At 27.1% G+C, this 17,877-nt stretch overlaps 1 protein-coding gene across 2 annotated transcripts; it reads left to right on the top strand.

Annotated features, from left to right (window-relative positions):
• The first annotated feature begins 13,728 nt into the window (after positions 1-13,728).
• Positions 13,729-17,735, top strand: LOC100253276 (uncharacterized). Of its 2 annotated transcripts, none has more exons than XM_002269040.5 (2): positions 13,729-13,888; positions 15,650-17,735. In XM_002269040.5, exon 2 carries the CDS (start codon positions 15,741-15,743, stop codon positions 17,490-17,492), a length of 1,752 nt encoding a protein of 583 aa, XP_002269076.1. In that variant the 5' UTR covers positions 13,729-13,888; positions 15,650-15,740; the 3' UTR covers positions 17,493-17,735. The 2 variants fall into 2 exon arrangements, with proteins under 2 accessions (XP_002269076.1, XP_003631693.1); XM_003631645.4 differs by having other exon boundaries at positions 13,749-13,888; positions 15,578-17,735.
• Positions 17,736-17,877: the final 142 nt, after the last annotated feature.

The following is a 17,877-nucleotide window of genomic DNA, read 5'->3' as shown; positions in this document are numbered from 1 at the left end:
AAGCATCTTTTGTTGTACCTAAGAGCTTAGTTGCACATGTCCTTTAATCTAGGTTCAAAGGTTGTTTTCCCAACAAGATCAAACCAATATCAAGTCAACTTTAGTTTTGTTACCATTTCCTAATTATAATTTATACAAAATTAGATATTCAAAATTTGATAACATTAAGCAAGTAAAATATTGATTAAATAAAATTGCCAAAAAATTAATTGCTCATAACAATTTATTTAAACTTTCTTATAAATAAATATATTTATAAAAGCTTTTAATTATATAATAAATATTATATAAATAACTATATGTGAATATATGTGTAAACCCCCCTCATACGGAAGGGTTTCATTTTTATTTTTATTTTTATTATTCTTCTGGCCACCTTGAGGATGAGCCATTTTAGACGGCCAAAGATGACTGGAAATGGGTGATTCTAGGCGGCCATAGCAGCTGATGGTGAGTTGTTTGAAAAAGAGGGAACACGACTGAGCAAAAAGGGGGCACAATAGAGCAAAAAAAAAAAAGCAAACACGATCGTTTGAAAAATAGGGGATAGCTGAACGAAAAGGTGGGTGTTGCAGAGAAATTTTTGGGAACTTAGAGGGGTATGCTTTTTGAAAGAGGTGAGATCTTTGGAAGAAAATAAGACCATCTGAAAGTGAGAGGGAATGGAAGGGTTTGAGCATAAAAGAAGCTGAAATGGACGAATGGAGCATTCCCAGGTATGACGTTATAGATTCCCTATTTTTCCTTATCATCTGGCAACTCCATTTCTTTTTTCTTTTTTTTTGTTATTTCTAGTTACTGTTCCTTTGGTTTGGATGTGGGTAGCTGTTCGCCTATATATCTCAGGCTAAAGTCTGAGTTATTAAGGGGTTTTGATATTGTTGATTCATGTTTCATGCATGAAACCCCGTTTGTGTGTCACTTGGTTTTCATTGAATATTTTGATGGAAGTTTTGGCTACTGTTAGTTTTATCCTTTGAACTATTCTAATGTCCCACCAATGGCCATTCATGCAAATACTCTCCCATACTCATAGCCCATGCGAAACCATACCCGTTTTCTCTCACTGCCACATTTCCATCCCCCATTCATACCCACCAGTTTTCCACCCCTCATACCCAACACATCACCACCCGTTTTTCTCACTATATCCCACTACTCATTTCACTAATCATATCTCATATCTTCTACCCATTAACGTGTCCACTATCCATTTCCACTCTCATACCTCATCAAAACCTGCCATCATACCCCTCACCATATCCATATTCTCACCACCATACCTTTACCTTTTAAAACCCATTTCTTACACCATACATGGCCATCCACCATACCTCCCATGCATTCCCATTTTTCAAATACCCATGAGACCCATTTCTCTCACCAATACTCATTTTCAACTCATTTCCACCATTTCTGACATGCATGAAGTCCCATGCATGGCTACCCATCACACCCAGCTACCCTGCTGCTCATTTCTCATTCATGCAAAGGAACCATGCATGCATGTCTGTCTTCATTTCCTTCACACCCATCGAACCCCTCATACCCATTTCTCTCTCTAATTTTTCATCCATCACACCTTTCATGCCCGCCATGCCCATTTCCTACTCATGCCCACTGTCATAGCCACCCCATCTCATCACCTTCCACTTCTCTCCCTCTACTGTTTGGTTCCTGAGATAATGAATCCTTATATTATATCAGTTCATTCACCTACATTTTCCCCTCAACCAAGCAGAAAGATATGTTCCACTATAGTGTTAGTGCTTGCTATTCCTTTCATTTTGTTTGTATCATTTAAATGAGATTTTGAAGGACAAAAGATGTTGCCCTTAGAACATTTCCAACTAATACAAAGCCAATGATGGCATGTGAAGCGCAATAAGGAGGAGAGTGGAAACCCTTTTTCCAAATAAATTTTGGTGCTTTTTTGCAACCTGTAGTTGTAGAAGCCCATTTAAGAAAATGCCACTAGCTTTTTATCATAATTACTATTCACCCATTTTTCCTTTGTTTTGTTGTTTTATCATAATTACTATTCACCCACTTTTCTTTTGCTTTGTTGTCTTTTTGTCTCGAAATAAACTTGCCTATAGGAAATAAAAAAACAATCTAATAGATTAAATTCTTACTTTTAATAAAATTTTAATAAGTAAATCTAATTTAATAAAAATAATTTCAACTAAAAAGACGTTAATATGAAAATAAGGAGAATTATTTTATGTCAAACTCAAAATTCCAATTTTTACACATTTATTTATTTAATCATCATTATTATTATTATTATTTATTTTTAAATTCCATTATCAAGTAATTCTTTAAGATTCCAATTTCCAAAATTCTAATTTTCACATTTATTTATTTAATTATTATTATTTTCGTTATTATTATTACTTTATTTATTTATTTATCTATTTAATTTTAAAACTTCTATTTTTAAATAATTCTTCAAAATTCTGATTTCCAAATTTAATTTCCAAAATTCCAATTTTCACATTTATTTATTTAACTATTATTATTTTTGTTATTATTATTACTTTATTTATTTATTTATCTATTTAATTTTAAAACTCTATTTTTAAATAATTCTTCAAAATTTCGATTTCCAAATTTAATTTTCAAAATTCTAATTTTCACATTTATTTATTTAATCATTATTATTTTCGTTATTATTATTATTTTATTTATTTATTTAAAAAAATCATCTTTAAATAATTTTTCAAAATTCCGATTTCCAAATTTAATTTACAATTTCCAAAATTCCAATTTGCACACATATTTATTTAATCATTATTATTTTCGTTATTATTATTATTTTATTTATTTATTTATTCATTTTTTAAAATTCCATCTTTAAATAATTTTCAAAATTCCGATTTCTAATTTTAATTCCCAATTTCCGAAATTCCAATTTTCCAATTTCCGAATTTAATTTCCAATTTCTAAAATTCTAATTTTCACATTTATTTATTTAATCATCATTATTTTCATTATTATTATTATTTTATTTATTTATTTTTAAAATTCCATATTTAAATAAATCTTCAAAATTCCGATTACAAAATTTAATTCCCAATTTCTGAAATTCAAATTTTCCAATTTCCGAATTTAATTTCCAATTTCCAAAATTCCAATTGTCACATTTATTTATTTAATCATCATTATTTTCATTATTATTATTTTATTTATTTATTTAAAAAAATTAATCTTTAAATAATTTTTCAAAATTCCAGTTTCTTTCAAATTTAATCTCCAAAATTCCAATTCTTAAATTTAATTCCCAAGACTCCAATTTTCAAATAATTTTTGAGACTCCAATTTCCAAATAAATTTAAAAAATCCAGTTTTCTCTCGAACAATTTTAATTTCACTCCGGTTTTCAAATAATCTTCTGTTTCTTTTGATTTTTCATAAGTAAGAATGGATTTTTAATAATTCCAAAATAATGAAATTTGTGAGACCAATTCATGCAAGATAAATTGGGCTTTGGTGGGGGCCCTACATATGAGATTTATCTTCTAATTGTTATGCCTAATGAATATTGTTTGATTTTTGTTCTGATCTTTAACATGCATGCGATATATTTTGTATTTATTATTGCATACTAACTTTGTTTCATGATAGCACTTTATTACCTGCTACCAAGGTACACTCTCACTCTCACTTTGTTCATTTATTCATTATCATGACTTGCTTCTAATTTGTGATCACTTTGGTATCTATTGATTTCTTTACCAATTGTCATGCTTGCTTTATCTTATTAGTAGAGACCCGTTTTTAGGGACTTAGAGGAGTGTTACGGTCTTTACCGTACCTTCCCGATAAGTAACCTGACCCCCGAACCCCGACTCAGTTTTTCACAGACCTACTTTTCCAAATGAGGAGTCACACTTAGGGTTTTTCTTTCTTATTTTGTTTTCCCTTTAAAAAAATAAAACAAAAATAAGTGACGACTTCAAGTCTTTTTCTAAAAAGCAAATTTTCACCAAATAAATGAAAAAAATGAGTTCTGCCATTGAGTGGGAACGCATCGAGCGAAAATACAGGGTCCACAATATGCAACAAAAATTATTGTAATAGAAAATTTATAAGATTATAATATTTTAGATAATTGAATTTAATGTTGGCTAGACAATTATCTTTCTAATCATAATTTTATAAAATTAAAAACCAACATTTTGATAATATTAACAAAGTAATACTTTCAAAATTTTAGAATACATTATTAGTGAAAAAAAGTAATTTATTATTTTGCATTATAAAATATATGTTAAATTAATTATTATAAATTTAATTCATCAAATAAATAATAAAAAATTGTCTTCAAGATAAATCTATTTTTAATGATTAATTATATAAAATATATTATACAAGCAATATGGAAAATAAATTATTAAAAAAGTTTAAGAAAACATATTAAAAGTTGCACTTAATAAAAAAAATATAGATAAGGAAAAATCCAAATAAATAAATAAAACTAAGAGAAATGGATAAAAAAAAATTAAATATAGATAAAGAAAAACTTAAAAGAGATAAATGGGAGAGAAATCAATTAAAAAAATTGATAAAGAAAAACCCAAGGGATGGACTAAAATCATATCAATAGATAGTTTTTACGATAACCAAAAAAAAAAAACCAATTAGGATGACAAGAAGACGATTTTTTTAGGTACTTGTCCCACTCATAATATAATGGATTTGAAATAAGAATAAGCGAGTTATGAGCAAATTTGAAATTTTTTTAAATTTGCAAATGAGTTCGAGTATTACCCATCTCACTCTCGTTTGTCATGTTTATACATATATAATTAAATAAAAAATCATTTTTGTATTTTTTATTTTCTTTTCTCTAATATATATATAAATAAATATTATTTTTTATAAAAAATAAATTATAAAAATTTATATCATTTGTTTATAAATAATATTTATTTTTAATATAATTAAAATTTTAAAAAATAAAAATCTTAACAAATATATAAAATAAAAAAAGGTAAACTCTGTAAAGGTACACTATCTAAAAAATATAGATTTTTTAAGAATTTTTATAAAATAATCCAATAAATATGTACTTCTTCATTAAAAGTCCAAAATTGTCCTTCATTCTTCTCTCTTTCTCAATTAACCCATTTGGTTTTTTTTTAACCTTAAAATGACAAGTAAAAGAACTTTATACTTGTCAATTAAGGTTGACATGTGATATTATTTTTCATTTTTTTTCTTTTTTTCTTCATTTTACCTATAAAATAATCTACCTTTTTTTAAATTTCATTTTTGGTCACTTTTTCACCTTTTCATAGTTATTGATTTTAATTATTTAGAGACACTTTAAACATATACTAATAATAATAATAATAATAAATTAATGAGAAAAAATTAATATAAAAATAAATATATAATGCACAAATTTAGAGGTTTAGAATATAAGATTTTATATATTCATACTAAATAAAACATTTATTTATTTGATAAATCTTATCATACGTTGATTAAATAAAAATACCTTTATTATATTATTTTATTGTTTCTATTTTAAAAAAAAAATTAAATTTTCATATGAAAATCAAAATCAATTATTATTATTATTAAATTTTTGCTTATGATTTTTACTTGAATGTAGTTTTAATTTTTTTTTATATATTTAAATTTTTTTAATATTTTTAATTAAAAAAAGATAAAAACTTGATTGTGGTTATAAAATTTTGCTTTATTAAAATTTTAAATTTTTTATTCATATAAAATAAAAGTAAAATATATTTTTCATAAAAATTGTATTTAATCATTTTATGTTACTTTTCTTTTGTATTTATTAAAAATTAAAATTTTTGTATAATGAAGTTATGCATTGATAAACATAACTTTTGGAAAAGAGGTATCACTTTTTTATGAAAAAAGTAACACTAAAGCGCGATTAAAAGTGTCAGAAAAGTATGTTACTTTTAACACACTTTAGTATTACTTTTTTTCATAAAAAATTGTTAAATTATTTGTTTTAAGTAGTTTGTTAATGATTTGTTTGTATTCCTTATTGATAAGGGATGTGTTATTTAGTTTGATTTATTCTTTAGTCATACACCACTCGGATTGTTGAGTGTGGGTTACTTTCAATTCTATTTGAGTTATCTTTGTAAGGTTATTTATAAGCCAGTAAGTTATTTATTCAATAAATAAGATATTCTTCATTTTCTTGCTTTTCAATATACAAATTTCTTTACATTTGGTATTAGAGCCACATCACTGGCCTGATCAAAACTTGAGAAGCAGCAATCTTTTAAGCATGTAGCAGTAAGGATCAATCTTCTAAGCATGTAGCAGTAAGGATGGCAACTGAAAGTAACCCACGTTCAATAATCTTAGAAATGTGGTCTATGTCTAAAGAATATATCAAACTAAACAACACGTCTCTAATCAATAGGAATACAAACAAATCAGTAAGAAACTACTTAAAACAAATACCTTAACATCCTCTTTTAAACTAAATGCTTTAGCAATCAATTTATTCTAGGATCCAAACAAACACCTAACAAATCACATATTTTCAAGAATGCATCAAGCTTTAAAGGTTTAGTCATTATATCAACAACTTGCTCCTACATATGACTATGAACCATCTATACAATTCCATCTTTTGTGAGCTCACGAAGGAAATGAAAACGAACATCAATGTGTTTGCAGTGACCATGCATCACTAGATTCTTAGAAAGCTTGATTGTTAAATCGTTATCACAAAAGATGTTATGTTATCATGAAGAATTGACAATACTTTCTAGGGAAAATTATGTTTTGGGGGTAGATGGGCTCCCAAATTAACAAAAGGTCCATATAACTCTTCAAATTGAGTCCAAGACCCAATGAAAGTATGAAAATTGAGTTGAAGGATATCATTCTTTAGTATTTCCAAAAATGCCATTTGTTGATTTTGAGAAAAAAAATTAATATTTTTGAAAAATACTTTTATTTAATTTAATATTTTTTATTTAATTTAATATTTTAAAAAATAATTTTATGTAATTTAATATTTTTTAAAATACTTTTATTTAATTTAATATTTTTTTAAAATAAATTTATTTAATTTAATATTTTTTAAAAATAAATTTATTTAATTTAATATTTTAAAAAAATATTTTTTTAAAAATATTTAATTTAATATTTTTTTTAAATACTTTAATTTAATTAAATATTTTTGAAAAAAAATTTAATTTAATATTTTTGAAAAAAAAATTATTTAATTTAATATTTTTGAAAACTACTTTTATTTAATTTAGTATTTTTGAAAAAAAATTATTGAAAAAAAATTATTTAACTTAATTTTATAAAATATTTTATATGTGTTCTTAAAGGGTATATTTGTCCGTTACTATTTCATATCCTTCAACTCAATTTGAAGAGTTACATGGACCCTTTGTTAATTTGGGGGCCCATCTACCCCCAAAAGATAATTCTCCCTACTTTCTATACGAAGATTGTGGAAAGTCTTATGTACTTGACTACCACTCAACCAGATGTTATGTTTATGGTGAGTCTCATCAACAAATTCATGGATTGCCCTAATGAACTTCATTTGCAAGCAACAAAGAGGACACTAAGGTACTTGAAAGGTATCATTGGTTTTGGTGTGTTCTACAAGGAGGGAGGAAGTGAGGAACTGATTGCCTACACAGATAGTGATTATGCTGATTATGCTGAGGATTTAGACGATAGGAAAAGCACTTTAGGTTATGTGTTTATGTTGAGCTCAGGAGTAATGTCTTGGTCCTCGAAGAAACAACCATAGTCTCCTTGTCCACTACTGAAGCTGAGTTTGTTGTTGCAACTTCATGTATCTGTCAAGCAATATGGTTAAGAAGGATATTGGAAGGTATCGGTCATGCTCAACATGATTCCATAACAGTCTATTGTGATAACAGTTCAACAATAAACTTTTCTAAGAATCTAGTGATGCATGGTCGCTACAAACACATTGATATTCATTTTCATTTCCTTTGTGAGGCCACAAAAGATGGAATTGTATAGATGGTCCATTGTCATAAGCAAGAGCGTTTGAATCATAGAGTAAACCGATTGCTAAAGCATTCAGTTTAAGGGAGGATGTTAAAGTATTTGTTTTAATTAGTTTGTTACTGATTTGTTTGCATTCCCTATTGATAAGGGACGTTTAGTTTGATCTATTCTTTAGTCATTGATCACATTTCTAGGATTGTTGAATGTGGGTTACTTTCAATTATGTTTGAGTTATCTCTGTAAGCCATTGAGTTATTTATTCAATAAATAAGATATTCTCTCTTTTCTTGCTTTTCAATACACATATTTCTTAACAAAAGTGGTAGCTGCTTTCATAAAAGAGTGGTACCTTTTTTTTTATGGTGGTTGTGTTGATAGATGCACAATGTCAATATATAAAAATTTTAATTTTTAATAAAATTAAGAAAAATTAATATGAATGGTTAAATACATTTTTTTTTATGAAAAATATAAATTAAAAATTAAAAATTTTAATAAAACAAAATGTTAGAACCACAACCAAATTTTTATCTTCTTTAATTAAAATAATTAAACATTTTAGCCAAGAAAAAAAATTATGTCCTAAATCTCAATTGTGATTTAGGTCAATTAAATTTATAAGCAAAACTAAAACTATAATCATCAATTGTAATTTTCACATGAAAATTTAAAATTTTAAAAATATAAATAATGAAATAATATGACAATATAATAAGATTTATAAAATAAATAAATATTTTATATAGCAGAAATATAGAAAATTTTATGTCGTAAATCTCTAAATTTGTCCATCATGTATTTATTCTTATATTAAATTTATTATCATTAATTATTTATTATATATTATTACTTTATGTTTAAAAATATCCATAAATAATTAAAATTAATAAATGCAAAAAGATGAAATGTTAAAAAAAAAATTAAAAAGATTTCATCAAGCTAACATATTTAAAAAAAAGCAAACAAAACAAAAAGAAGACGAGGATATTATAAAAGGTGGAAAAGGAAAAAAGAAAAATCATGTAATTTGGTGATTATCGCGTGTCAAAGACTATCGATGTGTTCATTTGTCTTGTCAAAGGTCAAAAAAAAAAGAAAATAATAATAATAGTTGGCGGTGGGTGAAAGGAGGGTTTGAGGATAAGTTTGAAATATTGATTATTTTTATTATTTGAGTGCATGTTTCGATAGTTATTTTTCTCAAAATTCATATCTTTTGAAAATCAAAAGTCAAAATTCTAAAAAAAATGTAATTGTTTTTAAATGATGCATAATGTCTTTCTATATATAACAAACTAGATTAATTTTTTTTTTTTTTTTGTTAATTGTTAAATTATTATTGGGAGAATTGTGTTTTGAGCCCAACTGGACCCAAAAATTAACATTTGGTCCATATAACTTCCATAATTGATGGAAAGGATATGAGATGTTAAAAGACCAATATATCCTTCAAATTTTTATACATTACCTTTTAAGGACATAAAATAGTGATGGACAAAAATACCCAATGACCTTTCACATAAACTTTTTTTTTTTTTTTTGTCTTTTTTGCACCATTATCTAATAATTCTATTTTAACAATTTGGATTTTTCATTATTTTAATTTTTTATTATAAATAATTGAAAATCAACATTATTTTCTATTTTAAATTATAAATAAAGAAAAATTATGTTCGAAAGCTATTTTAAAAAATACTTTCTAAAAAATAGTAATATGATTTATATTTTTTATATTTTCTTTTTGAAAAAACATTTATTTAAAAAATGAAAACTATTTTAAAAAATAAAAATTGAAAACCTTGTTTAGTACTATTTTTTATATGAAAATAATAAAAAGAACTAAATTTCATTAATTGATTATCCATTTTTATTTTATTTTTCATTAGTTATTTTAATAAAAATAAAAAATATAGTATGTTTACGATTAAACAAAGAAATTGATCAATTATGTGTTTTTTGTGGGACTATCTTTTACATGAAAAATAATTAAATAACTAAATTATATATATTTATTACTCTTTTTAATTTTATTTTCTTTATTTATTTTTTATCGAAAATTTTAATATATCCATAATTAACAAAGTAATAAATCAATTGTGCACATTTTAATCTATTAAAATAAATTAATTTCTAATTTAATAAATAAAATGAAATAAGTAAATAAATTTGGGCTTATTTCTATTTTTTTAATATATCTTATATCAATATTTTTTATGATTAAATAAAATTTTTATTTTTTATTTCTTTAATTCCAAAAATAAAATGAAATAAATAAATAAATTTAGAATTTTCCAACTGATCTTATATTCATATTTCTTATGGTTAAATAAATTTTTTTATTCTTATTTCTTTATTTCCAAAAATAAAAGGAAATAAATAAATAAATTTGGCTTAAATAATAGTTTTTAAGTAATTTCTTTGTCTTATTTTTAATTACATTTTGCATTGAAAATAAAATAAAATAACATTTTTTTTTAGTCACTGTACAAGGTATTTACACTAAGTGTACATGACAAATATACTAACTGTACAAGCGTGTACAAGACTATTATTTGTGAAGGATTTTAAGTGATTCTAAAAAACTTGTTTGTTTATTTCCCTTAACCAATGATAAATGACATTCCTTACACACATTGGTTAAGCATACATTCATCTCATGTATTTTATCTAACTTGTATATGGTCATTTTAATAGGTACCTCACTTATGATGATTGTAAAACAAAATTATACAACAATTTTTTTTCCTTTTTAAAACCAAACCGATGCAAACATGGTTAACCGACCTATTGTTAGATATTCATAAGATGATGTATGAAATTTGAGTTATTGTACAAAGGTATTATACTAACTGTACAATGGTATTACACTAACTGTACAAGACAAATTTATTAATTGTATAAGGGTGTACAAGACTACTTTTTGTTAAGGATTTAAAGTGATTTCGAAAAACTTTCCTATTTTTTTCCACTCAAATATTTTTTCCCCACTCAAATTCTCTCACTCAAGAATTGTTTCGAATTTTATTTTTAAATTTCATCATCAAATTTTTGTAATTGCATATTTTGTTTTTGTAGTTTTAACAATGTTCTTTCTTTCCACTATTTTTTTTTTTTTTTGTGAAATTTTATCCACATGAATCTATATTTAAAATTATAATCATATTCATCAAATTTTTTACTAAGATTATCTTTAATTTTTTTTAATATATTTATACTCATTTATTTAAAAAATGAAAAACTAATTTTTTTTGTAAACATGTTCTATTACCTTTCAAGTAAAAAACTAGATAAGTTTCAAAGTCAATAAATAAAGAAATTAAATACCACTTTCAATAATTTTTAGATAAAATTTTATATAATATATTTTATTTGAAACTTAATTTTTAAAGTTTAACTAAAAAATTGTATTGGGGGTCAAAATACTTTGCATTAGTCTATCTAGATAAGAAAAATTATTAATATAATATTAGAACTTCATATCTTAGTTATTTTTTTTTAACAAATTTATCTTTTAAAAAATTTTAAAATAAAAACATTAAAAATTAAAAAGCTAAAAAGATATATATATATATATATATATATATATATATATATATATATATATATATATATATATATATATATAATAAAGTGAAGTGATAGTTAATTTAAATTTTTTTTAAAATATGGTTAATGTAGAAAATATAAAAAATAAGAGAAAAATATAGATGAAAGGGTAATATAAATTTAAAATAAAAAATGAAAATTAAAGTAAAAGATAAATACATAAAGATAAAAAATATTTGGATGAAAAATCCCAAAATTTTTATCATTGCTTTTAATAAGAGCAAAAAGCTTCAATATCTTTAAAAATGAAAAATAAAAAAATATTATTGTTTTTTATTTGACATAAAATAGAAATATATATTGGAATAAAAAGGAAAAAAAAAGTTAGAAATGAGTAATATTTAATAGGGAATAGAAAAGGAAAAAAAAAACACAAAAAAAAATTAAAATTCACACTCACTTGTAGGCATATAAGGGACAAGGGTATTTTAGGAATTAATGAAAGACAATATCCTTCATCTTAATTTTCATACTTTGTTTGGGTCTTGGGCCTAAATATGGATGGTTGCAGGACCAAATATTAATTTTTGGGCCCAATCAGGCCCAAAACACAATTCTCCCATTATTATTTTTCTCAAAATACGTATCTTTTGAAAATCAAAAGTCAAAATTCTAAAAAAAAATGTAATTGTTTTTAAATGATACATAATGTCTTTCTATATAAAACAAACTAGATTAAATTTATTTTTTTTCTTTTTTTTTTTGTTAAATTATTATTTGGTGCAAGACTCCTTGTCAAGAGCCCATTTCTTCTCTTTTGTCTCCTTGCTTACTTTTTTGGTGCAGAGATGGGGACTTGGAGAAGCCTATAGACTTATCTTCTTGTCCGTGAGTCTCATTTATTCCAAAGCTTCATCTCCAGTTCCAGCAGACCTCTCACATCAACTACACCACACGTTTCACAAATATCTTCACTTTGTAAAACAGAAAATATTAAATAATATGACATCGAATATACCAAGAATTTTAAAATATTTAGAGTATATTTGAGAGTGATTCTAAAATACATTTCTAATATTTTTAATAATTAAATAATAAAAAATTTCAATTATTAAAAATATTAAAAACGCTTCCTAAAATCATTATCAAATGAACTCTTAATATATTTCTAATTAATAAATAAAGATAAGAATATTGATACTCTCTTTTATTTCTCTTTTCATTTTTTTTCCCCATTTTTTTCCCTATATGGATACTCTCTCTCATGGATCATCACGAGTATAAAATGATTTATAGAATACATATTAAAATAAATGTAGTTAATATTAGGAGTGCAACTTGGGCGATTGACCCAATTTAACCTAAATCCAGTTCAAGTAGACTTGAACAAATCATTTGTAATATTGGATTTGATTTGAAATAAGTTTTTTCAATCTAAACTTAATTTGGATTTAGCTCAGATTAAAATTTGGATAACTCAATTCTATTCGGAACCAATTTAATTTAATGTTTTTACCATATTTATAATAATGTATATTATTCTATATAATAATATCTATTTTCGTTTTAAATTATTTAAAAAAAAATCAAATCATAATAGAAAAGATATATAAATTTATTTTTATTTTTTGTTATTATCTTAAAATTGTATCTTATTTATCATTTATATATATATATATATATATATATATATATATATATATATATATATATTAAAAGATATAAATGGATTCTAAATATGCAATTTCATGATCAATCCAAATTTAATAGGAGCTTAAATAAATGAGGTTAGATTGAATACCTCAAGTTAGAGGTCGAATTATGTTAAACTCGGATTGACTGTTTTGGATTGGGTTCTAAATTAATCGTCAATTTAGTTAAAGTTGTCATCGTAGTTAATATTCGATTTAAAAATCATGTTTTCCCAATAAAACTAAAATTTGAATATTTAAAAAACAAATTTAGATCCTGAATTTTTTATTTATATATAAAAAAATAAAAAATAAATAAAAACCTAGTTCACTTCTATGCCAAACCCTATAAAAAATATATATATAAAATTTAAGAAAATTAGAGGTGTGAGTTGACTTTTAATCCCAAAATACAATTTGCAACACCTTGGACTACCGCGACCCCTTAACTTATACCAAAATGACAATTATACCCTCAAGATGACCTAATCAACCCTAATCTTTCATCAGAATGCCAAAAAGCCTCCTCTCTTCTCACCCCCTCCCTTTCCTCTTTGCAGTCTCTTCTCTCTAGAAACAATGACTCTCATTCTGAGCTTCCTCTCTCTCTACACGTTTATGGGTCTCTAGTACTCTTCCTCAACAAGGTGAGTTTCTGATCTCGAAGTGTTTCTTTAGATTCTGTTTGCTCTGTCAGTGTGTTCTCTTCTTCTTCTTCTTCTTTTTGTTATTTTTTGTAGATTGACTTAGGGTTTTGATTCAATTCTGCGCTTAATTTGATCAACTTATATCCCGGAAACTAGATTCTGATTATATTTTGGCGGTTGTTTTAGTCTCTCGTGAATTTCTGAATTTGGGTAATTGGTAGTAATAAAATTTGTTTTTTTTGCTTTTTCCATTTTTGTTGTTCGGTTGCCTAATCTTACTTCTTGAGAAATGGGTATTAACTGAATCACTTTTGTTTCACTTAAATTTAGCTGTGATAGTTTCAGATTTTTCCATTTGTTAAATTTCGGGTACAATTGAAAACGTTTTTGCAGCAACAGAAATGAATTTTTTATCCATTTTTTTCGTTGTTGTTCTTATCTAAATTTTGATTGCTTGAGAAATGGGTTTTGTTTGAAATCACTTTTTTTTTTTCTTTTACTTCAAATTCAGCTCTAGTAGTTTGAACTTTTCCAACTTTTTTTGTTCCTGCAGAGGGAAATTATGGGAAGTCGTGAGAATTTTTGTTTAGGGAAGATCAATATTTTGTTTAGTACCAAATTGTAATAGTTGCAGAAGAATGACCCAGTAATGCAATTTCCATCAATCCTTTCATGGTTATCGGATTTTCGATTTTGCACATAACAATTTGTGATTGATTTCATGTTGGTGGGTGCTTGATGCAATGAGCATTTGTTGTTTCTTCAATATTTCCAAAGTAGCATCATCATAAATCAACCGCAGTACTTGTCAAAGGACAAATATGAGTATTATCTCCCAAGAACAATATTTCTTGTTTCACACGAGTCCTCATGTATTTCATGTGAAGGTAGATTGGATTCTTTTCTAAGAAAGTTACTTAAGCATGCCCGCAATCTTTTGTATTTACGAGTGATTTTTTTCATTAATGGAGAGAAATTTACATTGCATGTGTGTCAATGTGCTTATGTGCTAATACTTACACTAAAAGGGTTTGGGAGTGTTTGTTAAAACTTAATACTTATTACTTAATGACTTAAGTTGACTTTAAATTTTATTCTTAAGTTGTTGACTTAAAACTTATTACTTGATTTTTACTTTAAGTTTAAGGTTGTTTGATATAGTTAATGTAAAAGTTATTGTAAATCGTGAAATTGACATACTTACCCGTATTAATTTTAACTAATATTTACTTTCATTAATTTTAAGTAATAAATTTGTTTGTTAAACATCTATATTTAAGGAACCATGGATACATAAGATGAACACAAAATATTTATTGTAAAAAACACGAGTTGCAGATGTGGAGTGATGGTTGTAATATATACCCTCACTAAATGGGGCAAATGAAACAAAAGAGATTTGAAATTAAAAATAAGTTAACTATTTTAACTTAATATTTGAAGTTATTTTTAAAGCTAAGTTGTAACATTTAATTATTTTACCTAATATGTTTAATTTGTTTAATGACTTAAATTACGTTTTTAAGTCATATTAAGTATTAAGTTGATCTACCAAACACCCTCTAAGTAATTTAACATAACCACCTAAGTTAATACAGCGAGTAGTCACTCTGCACCTACATTTTTTTCTTGGGTGAAAAAATTCTTTTCTGTGAATGGCCTCAAATGTGTTTCATTGACTTTTTGCAGCTTTATTCTGGATATCATTCCATAGAATGTTTGTCTAGGAGGTTTAAGTTCGAGTTCCTATTTATTTTGAAGGTCTTCTGTAACCCTCTTGCCCTCCAAAGAGTAAAAAAACTGAGTTCTTGATCATAGAATTGAAAGACAGGATCCTGAATCTGTGTGGCTCATGGGGGACTACAATTTTGTTGTTGGTCAAGAGTTTGCTGATGTCAAGGCCTTCAGGAATGCAATCAAAGAAGCTGCAATTGCTCAACATTTTGAGCTTCGTATTATAAAAAGTGATTTAATCCGTTACTTTGCAAAGTGTGCAACTGAAGGTTGCCCATGGCGTATCCGTGCAGTTAAGCTTCCTAATGCTCCAACTTTCACTATTAGAAGCCTTGAGGGGACGCATACCTGTGGAAAAAATGCACAAAATGGGCATCATCAGGCTTCTGTAGATTGGATTGTGAGTTTCATAGAGGAACGACTGCGAGATAATATAAATTACAAACCAAAGGATATATTGCATGACATTCATAAACAATATGGGATCACTATACCTTATAAGCAAGCCTGGCGTGCTAAGGAGCGGGGGCTAGCGGCTATTTATGGCTCTTCTGAAGAAGGGTATTGCCTCCTTCCTGCATATTGTGAGGAAATAAAGAGAGCCAACCCTGGAAGTGTTGCGGAGGTGTTTACCAGTGGTGCAGATAACCGGTTTCAACGGCTTTTTGTTTCCTTTTACGCATCCATATATGGTTTTCTAAATGGTTGCTTGCCTATTGTTGGGCTTGGTGGAATCCAGCTCAAGAGCAAATACCTTGGCACCTTACTTTCAGCCACTTCTTTTGACGCTGATGGTGGGTTGTTTCCACTTGCATTTGGTGTTGTTGATGCAGAAAATGATGAGAGCTGGATGTGGTTCCTGTCAGAGTTACGAAAGGCACTAGAAATGAACACAGAGAATGTACCTCAACTCACATTTTTATCGGATGGACAGAAGGGCATCCAAGATGCTGTAAAGAGGAAATTCCCAACTTCTTCCCATGCTTTCTGTATGCGCCACTTGAGTGAAAGCATTGGCAAAGAGTTTAAGAACTCAAGGCTTGTTCATCTTCTATGGAAAGCAGCATATGCCACAACTACCATTGCTTTTAAAGAAAAAATGGCAGAGATTGAGGAGGTTTCTTCTGAAGCAGCCAAGTGGATTCAACAGTTTCCAACTTCCCGTTGGGCATTGGTGTATTTTGAAGGAACACGATATGGTCATCTCTCTTCAAATATTGAGGAATTCAATAAATGGATTCTTGAAGCACGGGAGCTGCCCATAATCCAGGTGATTGAGCAGATTCACAGTAAACTAATGGCTGAGTTTGAGGAGCGGCGTTTAAAGAGCAATTCATGGTTTTCAGTTTTAGCCCCATCAGCTGATAAGCGAATGATGGAGGCGATTGGCCGTGCATCAACATATCAAGTTCTTAGATCAGATGAAGTAGAATTTGAGGTTCTATCAGCCGAGCGATCAGACATTGTGAACATAGGGACTCAGTGCTGTTCCTGCCGTGATTGGCAACTCTATGGAATCCCATGCTCCCATGCTGTTGCAGCCCTCCTCTCATGTAGAAAAGATGTGTACGCATTTACAGAGAAGTGTTTCACTGTGGCAAGTTATCGTGCGGCATATTCAGAAGAGATACGCCCCATTCCCTGTAAAATAGAGTGGAGAAGAACAGTTGAGGCTCCTGTGGATGATGACACTCCAGTTGTGCGACCACCAAAGTTCCGTCGACCGCCAGGACGCCCTGAAAAGAAGCGAATATGCGTAGAGGATCTTAACAGGGAGAAGCATACAGTGCACTGTAGCCGGTGCAACCAAACTGGACATTACAAAACAACTTGCAAAGCAGATATTATGAAGAGCATAGAGCAGTTTTAGACAATCTAATTTCGTACTTGTAAATCATCAACCCCCGAAGGATTAGTTCTTATATCATGGAACAGAATAGTTAAGGTGTGTTTAGGGCATACTTCAATGGAGTATTGTAAAATAGATGTCCATTGTATCTTAAATGTATCAGTAGCTGGAATGAACTTTGGAGAAATGGGAAATGCTAGTTTGCTGCTATACACAGGCACAAATGATTTTAGAAATAAATTAATTCTCAAACCTTCCCTGTTATGTGATCCTCTTGGCCTCAAAATATGCCATTTGTGGCCCTGTTACTTTGTGCCCAACTGGTGAATAAAACCCTAGCCATAAACACTTGCAGCTGATGTGTACACCAACTGAAAGATGCAGGTCCATTCCCTGACTACAGTTA

Source organism: Vitis vinifera, chromosome 3, assembly GCF_030704535.1.
Source record: "Vitis vinifera cultivar Pinot Noir 40024 chromosome 3, ASM3070453v1".
Lineage (NCBI taxonomy): Eukaryota > Viridiplantae > Streptophyta > Magnoliopsida > Vitales > Vitaceae > Vitis > Vitis vinifera.
This window is presented reverse-complemented; position numbering and strand designations above follow the sequence as displayed.

Coding starts and splice junctions, on each gene's coding strand:
- LOC100253276 (XM_002269040.5), top strand. CDS start 15,741: ATGGGGGACTACAATTTTGTTGTTGGTCAAGAGTTTGCTGATGTCAAG.